Genomic DNA, 25,536 nt, shown 5'->3' with positions numbered 1-25,536 from the left:
TTCCTTCCTGCCTGCTTTTATTTATTTATTTATTTATTTAAGATTTTATTTATTTATTTATTTGACAGAGAGAGAGAGACAGCGAGAGCAGGAACACAAGCAAGGGGAATGGGAGAGGGAGAAGCAGGCTTCTTGCCGAGCAGGGAGCCCGATGTGGGACTCGATCCCAGGACCCTGGGATCATGACCTGAGCCGAAGGCAGACGCTTAACGACTGAGCCACCCAGGCGCCCTTCCTGCCTGCTTTTAGACATGCAAATATCTATTTCAATAACTGTTAAATTAAAACTCACACACATTTCATTTGCACTGAGTAATGGACTGAATGTTTGGGTTCTCCCCACATCCATATGTTGAAACCTTAACCCCAAGGTGATGGCATCTGGAGATGGGGCCTTGGGGAGGTAATTGGGTCAGGAGAGTGGAGCCCTAGGAATGGGATCAGTGTCCTTCTAAGAAGAGCAACCCTTGTCTTTCCTTGACAACTTTTGTCTTACCCGAAAGAGGAGACAGTGTGGGCCCCCAGAAGGAAGCCCCCAAAGCGAAGGCCATTTTAGCCTGGTAGATTAGACAGGGGTCATCTCACTTCCACACCTGGTGGCCACAAGTTCAAAAGGAAACTCCTTGAGAGAAGAGAACTCGTCTGTGGTGTCGTGATGCCTAGCAGCTGCAACACTTGAAATCACGAAATTACTAAGAGTCTGTAATTTAAACTTTATTTCATATCTGTTGTTAAATTACACAAAATCAGTGAATTGTTTGTAAAGCCACACCACTGAACGGATGTTTACAGTTGAAATCATGGGATTTATAGGATGATGACAAAAACGGGTATTTATAAACATCCCTTATGTACAATAATCAGTATAGACAGAGAAAATGCACGTAATCTCTGCAAGCCATGCACACCACAGCAATAACACAAAAGGTTTTCCTTTTTTTCCCCCTGTAACAGACATTTCCACTGGCTCGGGCTCCATCCTGCTTTCCAAAGGTACTTAACCGTTTTAAGAGCAAATGTTGTCAATTAAAACTAAACAAAACTGAGATACCACAGTGATCTACAGGATCTTTATTTTAAAAACACAATGTACACAAAATAGTTTCACTCTAAAACACGTTGACTTCAAGGTATGTTTGAGTTAAAAAAAAAAAAAAAATTCCTTTCAGTTCTTCAGTTCTCAGATTTCCAGGACTGCAATACTGTCAGATAAAACACATTTCAGATATAGTGATACAAGCTCAGCGTCAAGAAAATTTATTTTTAAACCCAAATACGCAGCTTCTTGTCTAGCTTGTGGCCATAAGTATTACAGATGAGACTAGATCATGCATATAAGCAGCGGATTGTACAAGATGTGACTTTATCGTCACACTTCTAAGCGTGTCGCTCCTGAAAACATCAATGCTATTTCCAGTTGTCTTGTTGGCTCGACAGCCAGGGGGTTAGTGTAGGTCCCTACAAAGTATAGCAAAACCCATAAAATGGAAACTGCCCAGAATCACGACGCTTGCTAGCACAGTGGGTGCTGGCATCTTTCTTCTCGCCCTGCTTGATTCATAACTGATCGCCTACAAGTGTTTGTCCAGAGACTTAATATGAAATCACTCTCCTCAATGCATATGCTCCTGAGACTCAACCTCACTGCAGAACACTTTCTCTTCTTTCTTCAAACAAAACCGGGTATAGGGTTAACCCAAAGTATCGAGATACAGCTTTTGGTGTTACCGAATAACTGGCTATCCTAATGCTTATTCTACCATTTTTTTTTTTTTCATCTCGTAATTGTCTACAATCTGTCAACACAAAAAAGAACAAATGGGCTAGAAGCAGCCAGCCCAACTGGAAATGGCACAATAAGAATGTACAAAAAGTCAATAACAATTCATTCACATTCAGGTTCAATTCTATCTGATCAAGAATAACTTCAATGTTTTTAGACACGTTATCCTGTTCAAGAGTTTCTTGATAAGGACCTCACTACACAAACATTGATAAGACAATTCTATAGAAAGAAAGTCCTGACTTTAATCCAGGATTATATATCACAAGAAACTCAGCAAAACACCATTTAGATGATGAAGAAAGATTCTTTAAATGGGTTATTTTGGAATGAGCACAACTCGGAGAAGCCTTCAAATGAATGAGAAGCAGCGCCAACAAGATTCCAGAATTGTTGAAATTACAGTGCCCAGAGAGCGTCTGAAAATTAGATCTCTACACTGGTATTTCACTTGGGAGAAAAGTGTTTTTGTTAACTATGAGATACACCCTGTTTAAAACCTTTAAACAGTAGAAGGTAGAAAAAGTTGAAAATTCTAAACATCTCTTAAATAAGATACGAATCCTGTTCTACTTGAAAAGCCAATATTTCTTACATAAAACTGCCCATGTTTGGGAGAGAAAAATCTTCATTTCTACAGTTTGGTAAGATTTACCATCAGTTCTTATTCCATTTAAATAGATTCCTGGTTAAAATCAGAAGAAAATAAAAGGTTCTGTGGTTAATTTTGGTTTTTTAAATGTGTATATTCCTGCTTACCCCTGGGAACAACTGTTTGCTTCCAAGAGCAAGTTTTAACAGTGTATCATGAATAATTTGGAGACGTTTCTTAGCCAAAGTTGAATGGCCACATGTTATGTTTTCATTTTGTCTCTATAGCTAATTTAAGCATTTCTTAAAATATCGAAACAGCAATTTCTGGCGAGTCTGGTTTGGCTTTTGGATTTTATAAATACTCCAACAAACCCAAAAGAGGCAATTTAATTACATGCTGACAGTTGTTTTACCCACGCACAGTATAACATTTAATTGAAAGGCAACTGTAAAGGCAACATCTTAACTTTTTTTTAACTTCCAAACTGAAGGAAGCAGGATGTGTTTGGAAAGTCTCACGTTTTAAGATCTGCCGTATCTCTACTGGCGCTTTGGGACAAGTGTGCAAAGGCCTCTGGGAGCCACTTAACGCCATTTCTCTACGCTGCCTATGTAATCATTGGTGCTGTTGCTGGCGCTGCCATCGCTCTGCTCTTGGCCTGGGTTCTGCTTGTGGCTTTCACGGTTCTCCTTCTGGCTCGAATTCTGGGTCAGATTCTGAATCAGATTCTGAGTCACATTCTGACTGGCATTCAGATTTGGGTTCTGACTCAGATTCTGACTCGGATTCTGCCTGTGGCTTTGGCTCTGGCTCTGGCCCTGACTCTGGAAATGGGTCTGAAGGAACCTCCCCTTCAGAAATTTGCGTTGTTCCTGACGCTTCTGCCTAGCTTCCTGATGCTCCTTCTGCCTCATAAACTGATACCTTTGCAAAAAGAGGTCTTTTGCATAGCTGTACAATTCCATATCCAGAAAATTCAGTCCCTCAATCCGCTTTTGGATTTCCTCATTGATCTCTACGCTAGAGGCCCTAGTGGTATTGTATTGGGTAAATGGCGAAATAAAGTTCATGTTGAAGGTTTTCTCAAACAGGTACTGGGTCTTCCGCTGAAACTCAGTGAGGCCGAAGAATGCCATGTGCTTCAAATTCGATTTGGCACTTTCCAGGAGGACCTTGTTTCTTTGCTTTTCAGGCATGACGGAGAGGTTGTAGCAGCCGACCAGGGTCAGGTCGGAGAGCATGCGCACCTGGCGGTTATTGGCTAGATTATAGGGACAGTCCATGAACTCTTTTAGGGGGCAGCCAGACCAGTCATCCCCAGTGTAGCAGCTGGGCAGCTCTTCGGAGGTTGGGGGCCTTCCGTCACAGACGTGCAGGGATGCTTTCCATGTTGCCCCCCTCTGGACGTGCCTCCACTCACTCAAGTACCGGGACACTGGGTCTCGGAGGATGGTGATGTAGTGGAAGTTCCTATGGGCAAAGCACAAAGACCAACAGTCAGCGCTGTGGGTGACATGAGTGCAGTCAGCGAGGTGCATGGCGTATGTGATGTTCACTGATCAGTAAGGAGGGCAAAGGGGGAATGATGGTGATCTGGTAGCATTTGTCCTGTGAACTGTGTTGTAGACCACTGTCTGAGTCCTACGAGCCCGTCTGGGAAGCTAACACTTTCCCCCAACTTGCTGGCACTGCAGCTAACGAAAGTAGGCCAAGTATAGGCCCAGCACATCGTCCTTGTCATTCTTCACTCCCTCTTCCCGCTCCTCCTGTTTCTCTTTCTCCAACCAGTGACAAAACCCTCCTGACAACCTCATTCGCTTAAGCAGGCAGCCATGTTATTTCATATCCCCATTAACTGATCACAAAATTCTAACCTTTCTTACTAAATATACGAAAGCATTTTCCCAATATCCAGCCTAATCAGGATACCTTATTAAAAAATAAAACCTCACTGAAAGAGTGTCAATATGATGCTTGGATTCTGGCTGTTGTCCTAACATCACGGCTCATTGGTTCTGGAAGCGGTGGGCAGAGATCGGCAGAGCAACCCGGGGCCTCCAGAAATAAACGTTGTGGTTAGTCACGGACTGAAATAGACATGGTAACTGCCAACGGCACATATGCAGGCTACCACCTCGGTTTCAGCCTTAGCTCGCATGATAATATTCCCGGCCCGGCAAAGTTAACTCTGTCCCCTCCAAAATGCTCCCTTTCTTTACCTACTGAAAGGATACCCGGGTGTCAACAAGTGTGAAGGCTCTGCCGTATGGCTATCTTCACTTTAAAGCTGCAAACTGAAAAAGTTCTTTGTTCAAATAGTGGACTAGCGAGCACTGAACCCATACGTGCACGCACGCACGGCAGGTGCACACGCACGCACTGCACCCCAGAAATGTCAAAGCCTAAGATGTGATCAAGGGGAGAAACGACCCTGGGGTTGTGCTTTTTAATTAAGAAATGATTTTTTTCCTCCCACTGAGATTCAGTGGATGAAGGCTGAGGTCAAGGAAGGGCATATTGTAGAAGGAAAACAATAATGAACACTATTAGCATTTCGTTTCTTACAGAAAACCTGGAGAATGGCTGGCGGCTTTTGTGAAATCTATTCATTCCCATCTGAGAGAGTGGTGGTTCTGTATGCCTGCCAAAGGGAACCAACTCAACCACCAACGGGCTGGGTCTATTGGCGGCAACGTTTCAGACCCAACCACCGACAGGCTGAGTCTGAAACGCGGTAACGTTTCTCCCGAGTCTCGGGCCTCAAGCAACTCAGGCACCCCAGGGTCTATCCTGTATGCTTCTATTCTGTGCATGGTGTTTCTTCTGCTGGGCATGACCTTCCTTCTGTGACTGGAAAATTCGAAACATCCTTCAAGTTGTAGTCCAAGTACGATCTCTCCTCTGAGAAAACGTAACCCCACCGCCTGCTGTCAGCCCTCCCCTCTTCCTCTGTGGCACCATAGTAGGTCCACAGTTACTTAGCCTTTGTAAAAACCCTTTTGATACTGAACTGTGACTGCTTGTTTGTATTTCTGCTTAAACGATGTTTTCCTGGACAGGGACTCTGCTCTTCTTCTAGAACTTCTAGGGAAGAGGAGGGAGAGAGCTGGGGACCGGGGAGGCCATGCCCCATCCTACAAAAACTCTGGAGAATCTTCTAAGTGCCTTGCAAATATCACAGAAAGGTTTTTTTTTTTAATTACTTTATATATTTTTTCCAGACTAAACAAGCATGGGGCACAGGAGGAGCCTCTGGGAGTGAGGATGGAGAGGGCGGAGTGCCTACATCACTGCTTTTCCTAGGACCTGACCTTGCTAGGGCCACGAAAACTCATGTCTGTGAAGACCCCTTGCTTAAGGGCCGGCAGCTTCTGGTGCCCCTGTAGCCTTTACCAACAAAGGTGACTACTATTCCCACGGGCTTCCTCCTTCCGCCCCTTGCTGTGGTATTCATTCACTCCTTCGTTCAACACATATTTATCGAGCCTTTATGTGAGGCTGGAGGCGATAGCTTAGTGGCAATTAGTCTGATTATTTGGAAAAAAAAGAAATTTATGAAGTCCAGTGACACATTTGGATTAACCTTTCAACCAGCTTTAGCAGGCATGCATTATAATGGGGGCTGTCAGGTAGTTGAAACCCCCATAATAAAGTCACCTTCATGCTTAGCTGACAGTCCTCCTGCCCCGCCTTGTTGAACTGGTTTAAGACGACAGTGACATCTTCTGGTAAATCCTAGAGTGCAGCCCTGTGCCAGTCGGAGGCTCTCCTTCCTCAACACGCTGCCTTGTCTTTGGGAACAGATAGATCTCCACCACCAGGGTGAATGTCATGACCAGTGTTTTGGAAGCACCATCCTCACGTGGAAAGAGAGGAGGCACCCCAGGGAGGCAGAGACAGACGCTGCAGGGATGGTCACGGCCACAGAGAAATGAGAGGCGCCCACACGCACACATGTGCACACCCTGCCCGCCCTGGTGACCGCAGCTGTCCTACCCTCTGAAGATAACAGGTCCAGGGATTGCCCACAGCCCACGTCTTCCAGGGAAGACAGGCCTGACTCCCAGGTTGCCTCAACGGGAAACACTCGACGCTGCTGGAAAGAACGATCCCGGGGGTGGAAAGGCTTAAAGGTTGGTGTCCGGGAGTGTCCAGTGGCCTCCCGGATACCATAGTGTGCTGGAGGTGGGAAGGCAGGTGATGGTAACATGTGGGAGGTTTGGTTGGGCAAAGGATCCAGGAGGCTCGTTACTCTGAGGAGAGAGCTGTTAGGGAACTGTCAGAGAAGCAGTCTCCCCAGCCAGGCCACCTGAAGATGTGACAGCCCAGCCCAACGGGAACGTGCCGGGGGTGGCGCTCCTCCCGTGGCCAGTTCAGTGCAAGCACCTCACGTGTGCCTGGCACGGGGTGCCCGCAGCGCCAAGACATGCCATTTCGATAGAAGGTGTTCTTTTTTTAAGATTATTTATTTATTAGAGAGAGAGAGAGAGCACAAGCAGGGGAAGCGGAAGGCAGGGGGCAGAGGGAGAAGCAGACTCCCCGTTGAGCAGGGAGCCCGATGCGGGGCTCGATCCCGGGACCCTGGGATCATGACCCGAACAGAAGGCAGACGCTTAACCCACTGAGCCACCCAGGCGCCCCAACAGAATGTGTTCTTAATGGTTGGAGCAAGCACAAGGTACGATGAAAACACCTCGCTAGCCTAACAATATGGGCAACAGCTTCTGCCACTTTATTTTGAAAACAAGTAAGAATGAGAGGAGGCAAGAAGAGAGGAATGGAGTATGAGGCAGAAAGTTGAGCATGAGCAAAGTCACAGGACACAAACTAGCCTGTTGTGTGTGGAAGAAGCGCATTGAAAACCTCTTACGGGGGCGGGGGGGTGGTGCCTGGGTGGCTCAGTCAGTTAAGCGGCTGCCTTCGGCTCAGGTCATGAGCCCGGGGTCCTGGGATCGAGCCCCACATCGGGGCCCCTGCTCAGCGGGGAGCCTGCTTCCCCCTTTCCCTCTGCCTGCCGCTCCCCCTGCTTGTGCTCTCTCCCTCTCTCTGACAAATAAATAAATAAATAGATAAACAAGTAAATAAATAAAATCCTTAAAAAAAAAAAAAGGAAACCTCTTACTGGGAATGAAGGGGAGTGGCAGGGGTTGAGGATGGAGGGGTAGCCACAGACCTGGTTGTGGAAGGCCTTAGGACTCCCCAAGAAAGGATTTAGACTTCTGTAGCTGACAGGGAGGCCTCTGAAGGGGTTTAAGCAGAGGAGCGACATGATGAAATCGGTGTTTTAGCAAGCTCACAGGGTATGGAGTGCGGAGATGGAATTAGGGAAATTCGCCTAAGGTTACTGCAGAAAACAAGGCAAAAGAAGGAGTGCAGCCTAGAGACATTTTTAGGAGGTAGCATTAACAGACTTGGTGTCAAAATGAACACAGGGGAGAGGAAGGAGGAGGGTTAAGGATGCCTCCAGTTTCTGGAGGAAGGCCTCGGGTCCTCTGGGACACCCAAAAGAGAGTTGAATGGACAGATACAGCACTCAGGGAGTGATCTGGCCTTAAGATAAAGATGTGGCGTTAACAGCAAAAAGTAGTCGTTTCAAACCGCGACAGCCTACTTGCGGATCGAGTTTTAATTCCACACGTGTGGCTTCAGCGCTTTGAAGACCGACTTTAAGTACCCCGGGGTAGCCCAAGGTTTCCCTTCTTAATGCTAAATATGGTTTTCAACTATTCTGGACACTGCTTCAAGTTCCCTCACTGTCCTCTTGTTTCCCCTGAATATATTCCACTTTACTGGAACGTGTCCTCCAGGCATAGGCTGACAAGTGACAAGTAGGGACAGTCTGTCACCTCCCTCATTCTCGACACCATTTCTCTTAGTGTGGCCTCGTATAGCACATCGGCCTTTTGGGCAGATATGCCACACCGCTGATGCCCAGTCAGCTAAACTCTTTCATTCTTTTACACGTACACCATTTTGAAACCCAATCTGCTTTATCCTGGACCTGGATGTAATTTACTTGTGGCCCTGTTTAATTTCTTCTTGTTAGAGTAAGTCTGAGCCTGTCAAAACACATCTGGATTCTGATTATATCCCCTAGTATCTTCACCATATCTCCTTATTCCTTTTGGCAAGGCTTGTATCCAGGCATTGATAAAACAGGACAAGATGCAGGCAAGAGCTGCTGGAAATCTACCTTCAGGTGGACATTACTCCGAAGGGTGCTGCTGAACGGACTGATTTAATTTCAAATGAGTGAGCCATTTAAAATGGCTCAACCCCAGGAAAATCACACTCAGCCTGTTTTGGTTCGTGGTAATGGGACAGGAATATCTTAGGACAAAACTTGTCACTTAATTAAGATGAACAGGTGTCACATCTTTAAATTGGAGTCATGACTCCCCATCAGTTACCTAGGTGAATTTAATGACCATTGTTCAGTGTGTCTGTATACCCCTGGCCCCTTACAGGCAGAACAACGTGAAAGGTCAAGTCCAGGCCAACTTTTTCCTGTCATTGCTAAGTAATTGTAGAAACAACAATAGCAACCAATGAAGAGTTGTCCAAGCATGAAAACTGGGGGCCACTCTGGACTCCTCGATCTTGCTCACTGCCACTATGTGAACTTCCCCCAAGACCCTTGCTGATTCTAGATCCTAGGAGCACTCAGGTCCATTCTTTCTACCACGGCCTGGGGCCAGGCCCTTATCATTTATCTACTGGGTCACTGCTGCAGCATCCCGGACTGCCTCCCAGCCTCTGGTCTCATGCCTAGGCCCCTCCCCCCCGCCCATATGGTACACATCTGACCTGTCATTCCCTAGTTAAGACCTCTTAATCCCTATCAACTTGGACATGAAGTCCAAGCTCCTTCACACGCTAGACACAGCCTCGTGGGACCTGGTAACCACCACCTTTCTTTCCCTCCAGCCTCATCTCTATCAAGCTCCCTCTACACAAGCCTTCCTCAATCACGAGGGATTTTGCATCTCCCCCTCTGCTCCCCTGACTCTAGCTCATGTGGCAATCTCTGAAGACATTCTGCTTGTCACGGGGGGGGGGCAGGGGGCAAGGGGGGTGGGCAGCGCATGCGACCCGCATCTAGTGGATGGCGTCTAGCGGTGCTGCGACACATCCTACTGTGCAAAGAATCATCCAACTCCAAATGTCAATAGTTGAAAAACCCTGCTCTATTCTATATGCTCCAGGTATAGAGAAGTAATTTCGATTTCCAAATCTGTCCCAAGCAATGACCCTACAGGCCCCTTTCCTTCGGATATAGAATGCCCACTCTTTTGAATGGCTTGCATATTTTGTAGGTTACCTGGAAAACTCCAAAACTCTAAGATTGCTTCCTCCATGAAACCTTCCTTGACCTTCCTGGGCAGGGTAAAGGGCCCGTATTCCTCTGTTCCAGCTGTGCTGGAATCCTGCTATGTGCTGTGACTGCCTAGTGATCCGTCTGCTTCCTACACTGGACTCTGAGCTCTGGGAGGGCAGGGACTGCGTTATCATCGATCGGTGTAAGCTCCTCTGGGCCTGGCACAATGTTTGACAGAAAATTAGTGTTTAATAAAGGACTGTTGAATGAACGTCTGCAGCAGGAGCCGCAGAGCTTAGGATAAGCTAATAGGAAAGGCATCTTTTTCTTTGATAAGGAATAAGCCACTAGATGTCAGTATTAAATAACAGATATACCACTTTATCCCCATGATGGAACATTTTAAGGAGATCTAGTTATACTTAGCAGTTGTCCCTGACTTTCTGTGCATTAGCCCCACGTGAAAGAAGGCTGGAAAATTCAAGGATATTAGACGTAAGTAAATGGAGAAAAACGAGTACCATATTTTCATTTTTAACAGTTTATCCTGCAATAAGGACCCGAGTTCTAAATCACAGCATCCTAGGCTCATTAGAGCAAGAAGAAGCCTTTGAGATGGCAAATCACCTTGGTCAAACGCTTCTCTTTTGAGGGGGGAAAATCAAGGCCCTGAGAGAAACACGGATTTGCTCATAAGACCCACGTTGCTAACAGCCCTTGGGAATGGATCTAAATGCAAGGAGTATTCCTGGGCTGAAGGCCAATGTTTTAGCAGACCCTGCTCTGTGTCTGTTAGTTCCCTCCGATGGCACAATAAACCAGGCCGGAGAGAACCCTCATGAAGAGGAGACGTTTGCTGCCGAGAAAGGGCACAGCCGGGAGCTGGGGGCACTCGGGCCTGGTGCTTACACATGAACTCCCATCCCCACCATGGAGCTGAGAAAGAGAGATGATTTGGCCCGGTGTCACATGGCAAGTGAAATAGGGGTGCTGCGACTGAACACATTTCTTTCTAGAACCTGTGCTCTTCCTGTCCTCGGGCCGGGACCCAAACCCAGGACTTCCCCTTCTGGGAACAAACTAACATCGTGGCTCCAGAACCAGGAGCATCAGCACCACTTAGGAACTTGTTAGAAATGCTCATTCTGGGGTCCACTCACTGAAGAGAAACCTGGGGGCTGAGATGCGGCCATCTGTGTCTTAGGAAGCCCTCCAGGAAATTCTGTGATACAGGCACACTCGAGTCTTGAGAACCACTGTCCAAGAGCAAACCCGAGCTCCCTGTAGCACTCCAGACAAGCCTAAGGATGCCCACTGCTGTCCAGGAAAAGCCCAGGGCACTTTGCCTGAACAAAGCTAGGAGGACCAGGCTGTAAACATTTACTTCCCTTTTAGGTCCCTGGTTCACGAATAAGGTTTTTCCTGCACTACTCAAAGGAAAAATAAATATCAAAGCCATTTCTTTTATGGAAGAAGGCCAACAAAACCGTACAAGGGAAGGTCACAGGAGTGATCAATAAAAAGTTAATTTAAGAAAGGAAACAAATTCTTAGCCCAAATCAATGAGTGAACATATTATTATACCTGTAGCTTAATTTTGTACTTTTTTTTTAAGTTCAGCCTTTGTACATCTTGTTCTTGGAGGAATGATGAGTGGCGGAAAAATAGGAACCATGACTGGCGGTCCTACGCAAACTCTGCAAACGGGGGGGCATATGGGACAGTGAGTCATTAATGCCGAAGGTCTGGTCTCCTTCCTTGGTTAATGATGCCTAAACCAACGGCACAGACCCTCCTGTTGCACGTGGCTCTGGCAAAGTGAGGAGGACGGCGCTAAGATCAAACAACATTAATATGTGAGCGCAGACTAAAAGTCGAGTTAAATGAATCAAAGGCAAATAAGCCTCCGACGGGACTGGATCCCTCAAGCCCCGGAGTTGTCATTTTAACTGCTTCTCTTGGGTGACTCAGACGCTGGCAGTCCCCACAGAGGAGCTCCATCAACGTTGTGATCAGCGGTGGCAGCAGCCTCGTAAGCAGATGTGGGATTTCCAGAGGGGGTGACTTTGAAGTGGGTGGGTGCTCACTGAAATGCGTTGTGTCTGGTAGGTTTCTCAAGACCCCCTTGTGGCTCAGCGGTCGTGCATTAGCTGGTGAGCAGAGGGAGCCCTCATGTTTGTGTAGAGTGACTTCTTACAGCAGTGGCACCCGGGACTTTATCTGATTGTCCCCCCAGCATGAGGGAGACCTAAGCGATCTGGACGCGAGACATCTCCCTTTGCCCTTCAGATTGATGCCGTGGGCTCGTGACAAGGCCAGGCTCTTCTGGGCAACGTGACTAGAGTCTTCGGCAGGACAGAAGCATTCCAGGAAAAGCACCTGCTGGACGTAAAAACAACTCGGAAGAGATTGAAGATCTCACCCGCCAGACAAGCCATTCAGTTCTCCGTGCACAGACGTTCCTGCTGTTCTTCACACCTCACCCAAAGAAGCAGTGCTATGTATATAAAGTAATACCTTAATTAACACCTTAATTAATTGAGCTTTTTCCTTTGGCTAACTGAAGGCTTTTTTTTTTTTTAACGTGTCTTCCTTGTATTAATTTTTTAAAAAATAAATCTCTTTTTTTCTGCTCTGTGGCTCTCCCTCTGCCCCCAGTTCTCCCACCTTCCAGAAGGGTCAGCCGGTGAGGGGGAGCTGGCCTGGCTAGCGGAGGAGGACCTTCTGCCCTGTGGCCCCAGGTAAGGCTGGGCCTGCAGCTGTGTGTGTGTGTGTGTGTGTGTGTGTGTGTGTGTGTTCTGAGGGCACACTGGAGTGATGGACTTTCGTTAAGCAGAAGGATGTTTTTCTAAGCCATTCTCCTCTTTCTTTCACCAAACAGCAAAATGATGTTTCCTTCTTTGTCGAAAAGGAAGAAAAGAAGATTTCTAATGCCTGTAAATTCAAACCCAACGTGAAATTCTTCACACAATCAGTCCTGGTGATATTTACTTCTTTTTTTAAAGAAATCTAGCGCCCCTCCTTCCCAAAGCCCAGTCAGCTCCCAAGTACGTAAATCTAAGGACTTCTGCAAACGGTGAGAAAACAGACTTCTTTAACAAGATGTGAAATTCCAGGCTTTATGACCCATAGTCACCAGCCTTCACCCAGGGTCCACTCAATTGCTTGGTGGCATGAAAATCTCTGCAGCTTACACTGCCCCCGCCGACATGTTTTGCATTCTCAAATTATTCTGTGAGTCTCGGCTCATTAATACTCAGTGTGTTTTTGAGGTGTAAAGAAGTTTCAGAGAAAAACCCCCTTCAGTGTGTAGATGAGGGAGTGGGGCCCCATGAAGGGATATGCTCTGCCCATGTCACAGGAAGACCCATTCTGCCTTGCATTGCAAGACACGCATTTACTCAATCCACAACCAGTGTACCATCTCTGGGTGACCCAGAAGTTGACGTAATTAAAGCTGTGGGCGGAGTAGTGAGGAGGCCATATGTATACGGGCCTCTGCTCTCAAAGAGCATGAACTTTAGTTGGGGAGACCGAAGCAAAGTTCAGTGGGGGGCGGGGTAAAGGTTGAACATAGTGAAGCACTGATTGTGTCATACAGGGTCTAAGTACACAATGAGTCAGAGAGGAGAGAGGTTATCGTGTGCTAGAGTCATCAAGGAAGGCTTCGTGGAGGAGGAGGAGGAGGAGGAGGAGGAGAAAGCTGCCCAAGCCCTAAGGGATAGAAAGGATTTAAGCAGGTGTGTGGTGTGGAGGGTTGGAGGCATTCTGACATGAGCAAACAGCATAGCAGGGGGGATGCTCATCAGTGTCTGAATCAGTGGGTGTGGGCAAATTGCCAGGCACTGTGCTGGCTGATTTCTCACAGAACCCCACTACATAGGTGCCAATGCCTTCCTTCATTTTAGGCCCAGTGTATGCACTGATGAAGAGGGTCCATTCTCGAGCTGGACCGTCCAAGATAGCCACTGGCCCCCTGTGACTGTTGAGCCTCTTGAAATGTGGCTAATCCAAAAGAAGTTGGACACTAAGATTTCCAAGCCTGAGGGGGAAGAGAAAATATCCCATTAATTAATTAGGATTTATGCAGCTTACATGGCTGAGATGATACCATTTTTGGTACATTGGGTTCAATACAATTTATTATTAAATTTAATTTCACTCTATCTTTTCACTTTTAATGTGGCTACTAGAAGATTTAAAACGACAAATGGGTCTTCCGTTGTATTTCTGTGGGACAGTGCTATTCTATCTATAGCCAGACTGCCTGGGTTCAAATTCCGGCTCTGGTGGGCCTGGGCAAATAACTTAACCTCTCTGTGCTTCTGTTTTTCTCATGTATGGCCTGGGGGAAAACCATAGGGTCTCACTGAAGATAAAAGTTACACACACACACACACATAAAGCTGCCAGAACCGTGCTTGGAATATAACACTCCGCAGATGTTAATTAATAGGATTATTGTTGTTATTATACAGGTAAGGGTATTCAGCTAAAAGGTGTTAATTGAACCTCCTAAAATCACAGAGCTAGGTAGTGACCGTCTGTCAGGTCTGTATGACTCCTGAGCCCAAACTCTTGCCCACCGCCCTGGTCGATGCCCTGTTTTGGGTCTGCACCTTCACTAGCAGGGCGGTCTGAGCCATCGCACAAGGGCACCACTGGCCTGTCTGGAGCAGAAGTTCAAACCAGGAGGTACCAGGGCCGCCTGGGTGGCTCAGTCGGTTAAGCATCTGGTCTGCCTTCGGCTCAGGTCATGATCCCAGGGTCCTGGATCGAGCCCCGCATCGGGCTCCCTGCTCAGCGGGGAGCCTGCTTCTCCCTCTCCCTCTGCCTGCCGCTCCCCTTGCTTGTGCTCTCTCTGTCTCTCTCTGTGTCAAGTAAATAAATAAAATCTTTAAAAAAACAATCTATAAACCAGGAGGTAGCTGAATATGCCAGGATGTGAAGGGAGGTGCGGATTTCGTGGGTTCTGTAGGGCCGTTACTGAGCCTTAGGGATGGAAATGGCCACATGAGACACGGGGGCCAGGGCGGGGGGTCCAGCTGGTGACCATTCTGGCCCCAAATTCCCATTGCGCAGATGAGGAAACCAGAGAGCCAGCTCCCTTGCCATCCCCAGATGGTGACAAATCCGGAGACACATGCAATCATTCCTTTAGGGACCTTCACGAAGACAAGGAATCAAGTAACAGGGCTTTTCCACATGGCAGACAGTCAATAAATACCACCGAAGGGAATTCTGAGCAGACGGTAACCAGTTGCACTCACTCACCTGGGCCTGCTGGACATGTGCTGTCTGGGAGGCGGCCACCTCAGCGTGCTTTGGAGAAATCGTTAGAGGAAAACGAGTCAAGACAAATGCCGGCTCTCAGCATTGTGCAATTTTCCAGAACAGCGTGGAGGGAAAGTTTCCCCCTAAATGAAAGCTGCCCTTCTCAAGCCCCGGGTTGATTTTAATGAGCTCTAATATTGTTTTAAGGCGCTGAGAGAGATGAAGTGTAAACCCTGGCTTTTGGGGTGGGGGGGAAGTAGATCTCGTTAACCATTTCAATTGGAAAGAACTGGAGCCATTCAGAATTTCACGGGCTGGCAGGGTCGTGCCTCCTTTCCCCTGGGAGAGGTTTTGCTGCAGGTATTCGGGCTGCAAAAGGCACAATTATTGGATAACATCGCTGTGCTGTATGTGTGTGGAAATAAGCGTTACAGATCATGTTTCTTTATCATGATCACACTGGGAACGGAAAAATAACGCACTAATCCCACCCCCCCCCAACCCTTCTACCCGCAGGAGTATCTGGTGTCACGTTGGAGTGAGTACAAGAAGGGGCAGCGAAGCCACGAAGATCCTGCCTGAGCAGAAGGAACTTTTTTGAAGGTTAGGTTGGTGCTAAGAGCTTACAAGAGTTCTCTAAGTTTTGGGTGTCACTGGGTTTGTTTTTCATGGTGTCGAGAGACTTTGGAGAGCCGTATTTCCCCTTTCGGGCAAAAAGAGAACCTACTGTGGAATTGGTGGTGTGGCACTGGGGAGCCCGGGGGCCAAGTGTCATCCCTATCTCCTCCCAGCTCCTACAGGTTGCCAGTGAGTATCATATGGGAATGTCCTGAGTCCTAGAGAATATTTTTGTACCTGTCCACAATGTGACAGAGTGGAAAAACATAGTACGGGAAACCGAACAACTATGCATGTTGTCAAATCTACGCCACGGTTCCAGTTTGGCTGGTGAAAGTGGAAACATCCCACCACTTTTGACGGAGCAGAAGCTCTTTTTTTAAAAATGGCGCTTCACAAGCACCATCTTGGGCAAAATGGGGCCCGATTTTCTGAGAAGGAAAAGAACCATCTTCGAGTCACGGTGGGGAGCAGGTCACAGAGTAGGGAGCCATGTCCCATGTGTGTAAACCAGCCCACCTGCTAGAAGGCAAGGCCCCTGTAAAGGGAACTGATGGAGGCCATGTGCAGACGAAGGCAACAGACCCATATTTGGCACAGAGTAGTCCAATCGTTTTACCAAAGAGAACACCCAAGCCCAGAGATAAATATGGGCTTGTCTGGGGTCCCCTGGCCAGCCTGTGACAGAGCTGAGATTCAAAACTAAGTCTCTGATTCCTTCCCCAGGTTTTAAAATTTCATGTTCGAGGTGACTGACAAACAAGAATCAGCTTCAGGAAAAGGCAACCCCTCTGGGTGACCCTCACTGATGTTCCACTGCAAGATCCGAAAGCCATAAACAAGGACTAAAAGTCAAGAGAGATGTCTGACTTGGATTTTCCAACTTAAGGTAAACCCTTGGGGGTGACACCACCCTCTGACTCTTCCGTTAATCATTCACTCTGAAGACATGTCACTGGGGAGTCAGACTCACTAACGTGCTGCATGGGTCACCTCCACAGCCTTCCCTTCTGGCTTGGCTTTTCTCCCTGGAAATGAGGTTAATTCTCTGAGATAGTGACCCACGGTAAGTTGGATTTAAGGCCACAGATGATTACTCTAAATGACATTCCCCTTCCCACAGTGACTCTTCAGAAAGGTCATCTGAAGAAAAGCACTGGTATCACTGGGAGGAGAGAGGGAGGGCGGGAGGGAGAGAGGGAGGGAGGGCTAATAACAATCGGAAGATTCATGGGACATGACGAATGGCTCACTGTCCTTATATTTTTAGTTCCTCACACAATCCCTCTAAGTATACAGGACAAAAAATAGAACTACCATTTTACAGAGGAGGAACCTGACCTTCAAACAAAGGAAGTGACTTGCCCAAGGATACGCACCTTGTCGGCAGTGGGTCTACGTAGGACCAGAACCCGGGTCTCCTAACTCCCGATTCCATCTTTTCCTCGTGATTCTCTGCTGCCCGTTAAGCCCCCAAAGGATATCTGAACAGTCCATTTCTCTTGTTTTATCTTTCTAACCAGGCTGTACATTCCTTGAAGGTCAATACTACCTGGCAACTACCTCTCGTCTCTCTCGGCACTGGGCCCAGCTCCTTATGGGAACACAGACTGGTGGGTCAGCTGATGGAAGGTCTACCGTGAAGCTTTGGAATTGGCCAGGATGCTCCTTTTTGCCCTGTCCTATGGGCCCCAGTGTTGGCCTTCCCCGGCCGGGAGAGACTGTTGCCCACATGAAGCCTCCTGAAGGGTGAAGAAGGCCCCTTCCCCTCAAACATTTCCCCCCTGAGGCCTGAAGTCCCACCCTTATTATTTCTTTTGTCCTCCATCCCCCCATCCCGCATCTCCCCCTTCCTCCAGCCTTTCCCTGCCAGACTCTTTCTGCTTTCTGCTCGAAATCTTAGATCTAGAAAGAAAGCGCTTAGAGAGACTCCTTTTCATCAAGGGGTCTGCTACTTGGCACCACCAGAAGGACTTCCATTTTGGAGAGGCTTTCCCTGAGGAGCAAGGCGAGTCCTCTTCACTTACGGGAGGATTCCTGGCAGCAGCCGGGCCAGCACTAAGGGGCAGGTGCCTTCCTGAAATCCCAGCAGCTAGGCGACTGGCCACTGGGGGCTGGGAAAGTCACAACCAGGATGCCTGATCGTTTCTGCTCAAAGAAAGCACGGGAATTGAAAATGAGGCCATTGGGTGACAGTTTTGATCAAACGTCTTTTCCTTTTCAGAATCATGAATCAGGAACACACTAAGTTAAAACAAGGTTTGATCTCCCTAAAGCTATTTTTGAAATCCTGTTGTTCCCCTAACACACTTCCTTCCATTGAGCATTTCACGAGTCACGGTGTTACTAGAAACGGGTGCGGGAGAACACACCGACCTTCACCTTGTGCGTGGTGGGAAGAATGTGTTGACAGTTGAAATATGGGCAGGTACCTTTCGGAGAGGCCAGTGTGGCTGCATTTCGGTGAAAAAGCACCCGGCAGGTGACAAGTGAGTCACCTCCGAGGCTCTCCAGTAATGCAGAATATTTAGATTTCTCAGTTCGTTCTCAAGGATTAAAGAGCTATTATCCCAAGCCTTTTTGAAGGCATAACACCCTCTGTCTTCTTCTAAAAAGTTCTCTGTGGCAAAGATTCTTTTAAAAAAGCACATTTTCTCCCTCTCTTGTTAGAGCCTGCCAACGTGCCAGTCCATTTCATAGATGCAGATATTACTGCTCAGAGGGGAAAGGTCACACAGCTAGTAGGTGATCGAGTTACATATGTCTGAGACTCACGTCTAGACATCCAGACTCGTTTTGCTACCCCATGCCATTTTGCTCATTTATTCGAGAATGAAAGGAATGTTGCTCGCAGCAGTGCAGGGCTTTCTGCAACGTCCTGCGGGGTGTGCAACAGGGACCAGCCGTGTGGGGTGGCAAGATTTTCAGGGGTGCTGGGGAGCACAGCCCCTCCCTCTCACAGTTGGCCAGGAAACCACAACGTAAAGTTTACTCCTTTGGCTTAAGGATCTGCCCTCTTTGTGTGCGGCGGGGAGAGGGGGAGAGGGTCCTAAGTCGCGAAGACTTAGCAGTCATTTAGATGGGGGCGGCTTTAATAGTCAGCTCCCGCCCTGCGGAGGTGGAAGAGAGTGTGCAGAGACAGGCACCGGGTCCTGAGGAAGGAGAAGGAGGCTGAGAACAAAAAAGGAGGACACCAAAGGCAGATTTGGCTGCCTTATAATTTTGCTGGGGCTGAGGACCTGTCAAGAGTCTTTGGTTTAAAAGTCAATGTGAAGCAAAAATAGAAAGGGTAAAGCACAAGGCTTTGCAGAGAAAATTAGCAGACTGAGTTTTAGGTGAGTAATGGCCATGATCTATGGCTCAGTTACTGGTCCAGTTGTATGTTCCATCCTGGCGCTGGCCCCCTGCACACTGACTCCCACACTCCGCACACCAGACTCCTCCCCTCTGTGCCTCACGCCTTTGCTTCTGCTGCCCCCATCAGGCACAACATCACCCGTTCCTCACTACTCCCCTCTCCAGACAGGGCTGGAGGGCTATCTTCTCGAGGCTTCCTTCCTCCTGATGCCCACAGCTGAGGCAGCCATGCCTTCCTCTGAACCTCCAGAAAGGATTGTCTGGACTCTCAGGGGACCCCGTTCGTGTAATGTATTCGTGTCTAAGGGTTCTCTTCCCTCCAAGGCTGTGGGCGCCTCTTTGTATCTCTTCTCCTCTCCCCCTGGACCAGCTTAGTTGGCCCGGAGTCTCGAGAAACAGCCAGCCATTGATAAATGCTTTGTAGTTAAGAGCTCCGTCTCTGGAGCCAGAGAGTTCTGGAAGCCAGCCCCAGCTTCTGTACCTTAGTGCAAATGACTTAAGCTCTCTAAATCTTGGTTTCCTCATCTGCAAGCACCCACTTCCCAGTGGTGTGCTTTTTTCAATGAGATGACCCATGCAGAGAGAGGGCTTAGCACAGTGCAGGACGCTTAGGTCTGCATCCCACAGTGAGTGGCTGTTAATACTATTTTTTTCTCTAACTGAAATGCGCAATCCTCTCAGGCTCCCTTTATCAATAACCCCACAGAGCTGTTTTCCCAGAAGGAAAGGGAATCGTGGGGGGGGGTTGTTAAAAGCCCTGACTCCCACTATTTTTACAGTGACATCTACCCCCCATCACCATGCAGGGAAAGACAGTAACTGGTTTCAACTTGAATCCAATATTTCTGTGGCCTGTACACCGAATGCCGCCAAAGCCTCTGTTCCCTGAGCAGTGGTTTGTGGAGATGGAATAGCGGCAGTTTTTCATTTTCCAGAGTCCACTCACCCTTCCAAGAATCTCAATGCCTCATTGATTCATAATACAGTGCATAAAGATTTCATTTTTCCTGCCCACAGTGATACATTATGGAGGCAATCTGTTTTGCCACTGAAAAGTTTGCTTAGTAGAAAAATTTGGAGTTTTGACATTCAGGAAATTACAGTCATCTGTAAAACACGACTGATATGCCAAGGCTAACATTTTCATTGCACTCGCAGAGCCAGAATAACTATGGTAAAATATGTGTTGCCCCCCACACATTTTGAGATCTTTTACGGAAACATCAGCACCGAGAACCCCTCCCCGGGCTCCAGGACTGTAATGACTGTGCGATCCACAAGGATACCGCCATTGACCAAACCAAGACTCTGGTTCTCAGACAAAGCAATGGCCCGACGCTTCTGACCCGGGCTTGGGTTGGAGGCTGGAGCTATGGTTTTGCATGCCACCATGTTACGCGTGAGAAAAACCCGAGAAAAATGAGTTCAAAAATTCCACCTCCCTTGTGGAATTGTCAGGCAGTCGTGAAAGGCACTGCCATATAATAGATAGAGCGAGCAGCTGAAGGCTTACAATAGAGAAATCGGTGTTCTGTATCTGCTTACATTTTAAATGTGCTCTCTCTATTTTTTATGCTCCTTGTCTCTTCCTAGGTACACTTTTCAGTGTTCAATGGCCTCAGCAGACCAAACCTCTGGAGCTATCCACCTGTTAAAAACTGATTGCATTTGGGGCGCCTGGGTGGCTCAGTTGGTTAAGCGACTGCCTTCGGCTCAGGTCATGATCCTGGAGTGCCGGGATCGAGTCCCGCATCGGGCTCCCTGATCAGCAAGGAACCTGCTTCTCCCTCTGACCCTCCCCCCTCTCATGTGCTCTCTCTCTCTCTCTCGTTCTCTCTGTCTCAAATAAAAAAAAAAACAAACTGCATTTATCATTCTGAAATCAAATGTTGAAATCAATTGAGCTGGGGAGTGCGGATGATCTTTATGACCATATTGAGGGAGCTGTCCATCCAGAGTCAGGTTTCGCTAGGTTATGGGCAGTTTTTCCTTGGTCCTCGTCCACTGAGACCCATGAGAAGTACACACGCAAACTGTGTGGTTCTGGGGACAAGGAGCCAGGTGCCCACTGCCCTTGACGTTGGAAATGGCTTAGAGTGGTTCCCTACCCAACCTTGGGTCAGCTTCTTTAGGTGTTGGGAAAAGCATTCTGCACAAAACAGGTAAGTCTGACTCATGGATCAAGCACCCATAATCAATTACAGCAAGGGCACACTGACCCTTTACTATGTGGCAGGCACGAGTCTCAGTGATTAACCTGGGGTACTTCATTTAACGATTATCACCACTTATGGGGCAGGTGACAGTATTATCTTCCTCTTTTTATGGATGAAGACACTGAGTGGACAACTCTCCCAAAATCACACAGCTCGTAAGAGGTAGAGCTGGGATTCAAACCTCCCAACATGGTGACTTCAGAGCTCATGCTCTTAACCTCTGTGCTATATAATGCCCTGCTTCAATGTTTTTTTTTGGGGGGGGGTAGGGGGAAGCCATCTCCTGTCAGACACATGGCCTGGATTCTTCAAGTGTCCCATGCCTGTCCCAAGCCTGTGGCTTTCTTGTCCTCTTGGAGCTCTTGGCAAAAGCTGATTTTCATATTTACAAAGCACTCTCCTCCTGTCTCCTGGGTCCCCTTAAGCTTCTTGCAGCTAACAGCTTAGCTTCATTTCCTAACAGTGGTTGAACAGATGTGAGAGGGGCAAGGCTAAGGTCAAGGGTGGGGGGAGGTGGAAAGATGGGTGCCAAAGACACAGTTTGGCAGAGAGCATGCCTGCCTTGGAGCATTTGGACCCTCCAGCAGGGGAATCCAAAGGAAAAGTGACTTCTCAAAGGGGTGTTGAAGATTCACTTGTCCCCCACAGGGCTTAAGTTTTAGGTACCCCATATTCAGGGTTCCTGGGTCCCATTGCTCCCCTCTAGGCCTTATTTAAGCTGATCGGGCAGCTTAATTGAGGGAGATTGAGAGATAGCAGAGCAAAGAGAACTCCTCAGAAAAACAGAATGAGGAGAAGTAGAAGTAGGGAAGAAAGGGGAGTCCAGGGGTCAGTAAGGACAAGAAAGGATGAAGGGAGTGTGGGGAAAAGAGCAGAGAGGGAGGATACCATAGAATAAAAAGGAAGAGGTGACGTCAGGGGTGTCAGGGATGACAGGGATGTCTGAAAGTGATGTCTCATCTCCTCTCACAGTTATACTTGACCTCTTGGGCACCACCCAAAGGCTCTTACATTGCATGGGGCTCCATCTAGATGACCTCGCTCTTTCCCTTCTCTGAGCCCCAAATACACTTATAGAGTGCGTACTTGACTCTTCTCCTTGAATTTTTACACGTGTGGTTTTTTGTGTTTGTTTTTAGACTGGAACTAGGCTGTATGCTCTTAGGGGTTGGGGCTGACTCTTACAGCATGATTTCTGTCCCCAAATCTCTCTCCACCATTTTAGGAAATCCTCTGTGCGTTAAGGTAACTGACATATTAAGCCTCTTAGAGTCACTAGTTCTTATTTATTAGCCCGTGTTCTTTTAGAAAGTAAATAAATATCCTTACAGGTATGGGAAATCTTCCATGGGAGGAAGGGCACTGTTTGGAGAGAGCAGATGCGGGGGGAGGGAACCCAAAGGACACCCAGGGAAGAACGGAATAAGTGCCCCAACATTTCACTCACCTAACTATTCCCCCAGAGTTTACCTATTGTATAAACCAAAAGATCCTGGATATATTCATGTCCTTATATAATCATTTGTCTCTATTTATATGATACACATGCACTCAACTTTAAGAAATAGTGCTTAAATACTCCTAGGCATGAGTTAAGAAAGCCTTTTGGAAGTCACTTCAAATCCTTTCTGGAAGTAGGCGGGATATTTAAAAAAAAAAAAAAAAGTGCAAAAATAGAAAGCCTTTCCCCCTTTGTTTATCTTCAGGATGTCTTACAAATTGATTGAGAGGGCTCTATGACTCTGTGACTCACACATTTGGCTTACAGCAGGTTCTGAAATCCAGAATCCATAAAAGGACCTCACATATTATGAGAAAATGGCAGGGGCCCTCTCCCCCAGAGGGTTCCCGTGCTCACCACTGGGCTTGCCGGCCTGCTGATTCCACCAGAAGCATCGAGGATGCTGCCCCCCATTCCAGTGCCCGCTTCCTGTAGGGTGAGGCACGAGACTGTCACCCCCAAGGGGCCATTTTCAGATAAGACTCTCACAACTGCTAGGGGTTGTCCAGAGGGGGAAGGATTTGGAAGAGAGGCAAAAGATAGGCATCCATAGTGCCCTGATCCCACTTAATTAAGTCTGGCTTTCCTTTTCAGTCCCTCCTGCCCCAAACCTACACTGACTGGGCCCATTGCTCTTTCATGGGTCTTCAGGACCTCAAGAAAGCAAGGCCTTTGGAGGGCTCTCTAGGTGCAAGCCAGGGGGCTGCTCCAACACGCCTCTCCCAGGAGCTTCCAGGCTGTTCTTTCTATCCCATCCCCCTCCGCAGAGTCTCTAGCTTCATAGATTCAATCCCTCCCTTACACGCACTTAGCAATTTTCTTCATCCCGGTCCCTAGATGATTTCTTTCACACCTCCTCCCCTTATTGTTCCGTTTCCTCCACCCCCAGCGTGATCGATGACCCAACAGGCATTTACATTTACAAAGCAATTGCATTTACATAAGATAACTCTTATCTACAGCCAAAGAGGCACAAGTGAAATACATATATAATAGAGAGAACACCTATTCATCACCCACATTTACAGTACCTTCCAACAGGATAGACTGTTCTAGGAACTGGTGTATGAGGGGAGAGAGCCCTGTAAAATTTATCACTAAAGGTAATCAATGACTTCCAACTAATGTGCTCCACGCCTCAAGGTGAAAATATACCACGAGTATGGAGAAAGCATATTTACTCCTTAAAGTTTGCTGAATTTCATTTGAGCTTTCACTGATTTCATTTAATACAGGATTATATAATCAGGAAGTCAGTAGCCACTGAAAATACCAAGTCTAGTCTTCACCCATCAGGGTATTTTGGTAATATCTAGTAATGGCAGGAGACTCTCATTTAATTGAATTGGAAATGCAACATATATTAGCTTACAGAAACTTAATCAGTGTGATCAAATTAAAACGGGCCACTCAGACATACCATCCTGATTAAGGCACTTGCAAACACTCCACAATTATCAGAGATTTGTGGTGTTAATGATTTAAACTCGGGTTTATTTCTCTGGGGATTCAGCCTTGGAACTTTTTTTTTACTAGACAATTAGAAAACTCCATCCTTTATTTTGAAAAATGTTACAATAACATTATTGACATTAATTCTCAAAGAATGCAGAATAGTAAATAGCATGTGTTGGGAATTTTTTTTTTCTTTTAACATTCATTGCCTTCTCTTTGGGATGAGGATCATTAATCTCAAAGCTTTAGCTCTTAGGAGTGGTAATGAAGTTTGGCAATGGTGAAGTGACCATTTTTAAATGTATTAGGGGAAAACTCCGCTTTTCTGCTTTGTGCAAAGCAGCTCTGGGTTTCCCTGAAAGGGGTTTGCTGGGGTTTGCTTATGGCCCTATTTGAAAATCACTTTGGTTGGACTGGCCTGTTGTCCTGGTGGAAGACTACAGCATTAGGCTATTTCTTTTAAATGTGTTCTTAACAGACCATTATAAACACTAGCTAGGGAGATGTGAATTACCGCTCCCCCCAAAACTCATCTCCCCAGCCCACCGCCCTTAAAATGTTGCAGTAGTAAATTACTTGGGAAGGATCTCGTGTTTCTAGCTCCATTATTTGTGCAGAGAGTGGTGATTGGGTGTTGCCCAACTACTTGTTTCTACTTTAGTCAGCAAAACCAGTCCCTTCATTGAAGGGCACAGAAAACGGAGCTTCAGAGGGTGACTTTCTCAAGGTGGCAGGAGTTAGGGAGGATCAGTTCTGAGGCTAGACCCCCAGTCTTTCGACTCTGTGGGTTTTATTCCCCACTGCTGCTTGTCAAGTCCAGTTCAGTCTCGATGAGGACAAATTCCAAGTCACTGGACTCTGCCTTAAAAAGATGGTATACTATTGACTAAGAGACTCAGTTAATGAAGCTCAGGGCTACTGTGGGATGAGGGGGAGAGGAAGATAAAGAGGAGGAGGGGCATCATGTGCTGAGATGGGGTGGGGGGATCTGACTCCCCACTGCCCTGGCAGCAGTCTGCTATGGCAAGATGGTTAGAAATGAGATGGTTCTGACATTCACCAAAAGCACAATTTCCCAGAAACTAGGTTTGGAAAGGCAGAGACAAGCGGTGGGTTAAAATAAAGAGGCTTGTGGGGTTAGGAGCTTTCTGGAAGTGCTCCCTGCACCTGTCTGTAATATCATGGGCTGGGGGGGTGGTGGTATGCAATGAGCCCTATGCTCGGTTCAATACTAAAATCCCCAACACAATGCTCTGTTTAAAATAAGCCCAGTGATCTTTAAGGCTCAAGGAGAAGAATTTCTTTATTTTTTATCTATTTATTTAAAAGTTGGGCTAAGTCATTTTAAGGTCTTCACCTCTTGAGTTACAGTGCATTCACTTTCTGCTCTTGTAATTCCATGAAACACAAGAATAGGTG

At 47.1% G+C, this 25,536-nt stretch overlaps 1 protein-coding gene across 2 annotated transcripts in view; it reads right to left on the bottom strand.

Annotated features, from left to right (window-relative positions):
- Window positions 1-701: 701 nt before the first annotated feature.
- HS6ST2 (heparan sulfate 6-O-sulfotransferase 2) overlaps window positions 702-25,536 on the bottom strand; it is a 281,438-nt gene continuing 256,603 nt past the window's right edge. For both annotated transcript variants that reach the window (XM_081808238.1, XM_081808239.1), the window contains one exon: window positions 702-3,848. In XM_081808238.1, the coding sequence (XP_081664364.1) occupies window positions 2,963-3,848 (886 nt within the window). In that variant the 3' untranslated portion in view covers window positions 702-2,962. The remainder of the gene's footprint in view (window positions 3,849-25,536) is intronic.

This window comes from Leptonychotes weddellii, chromosome X (genome assembly GCF_054177405.1).
Source record: "Leptonychotes weddellii isolate Sample4059 chromosome X, ASM5417740v2, whole genome shotgun sequence".
NCBI classification, from domain to species: Eukaryota; Metazoa; Chordata; class Mammalia; order Carnivora; family Phocidae; genus Leptonychotes; species Leptonychotes weddellii.
Note: the sequence above shows the minus strand (reverse complement) of the source record. Positions and strands in the feature narration are given on the sequence as shown.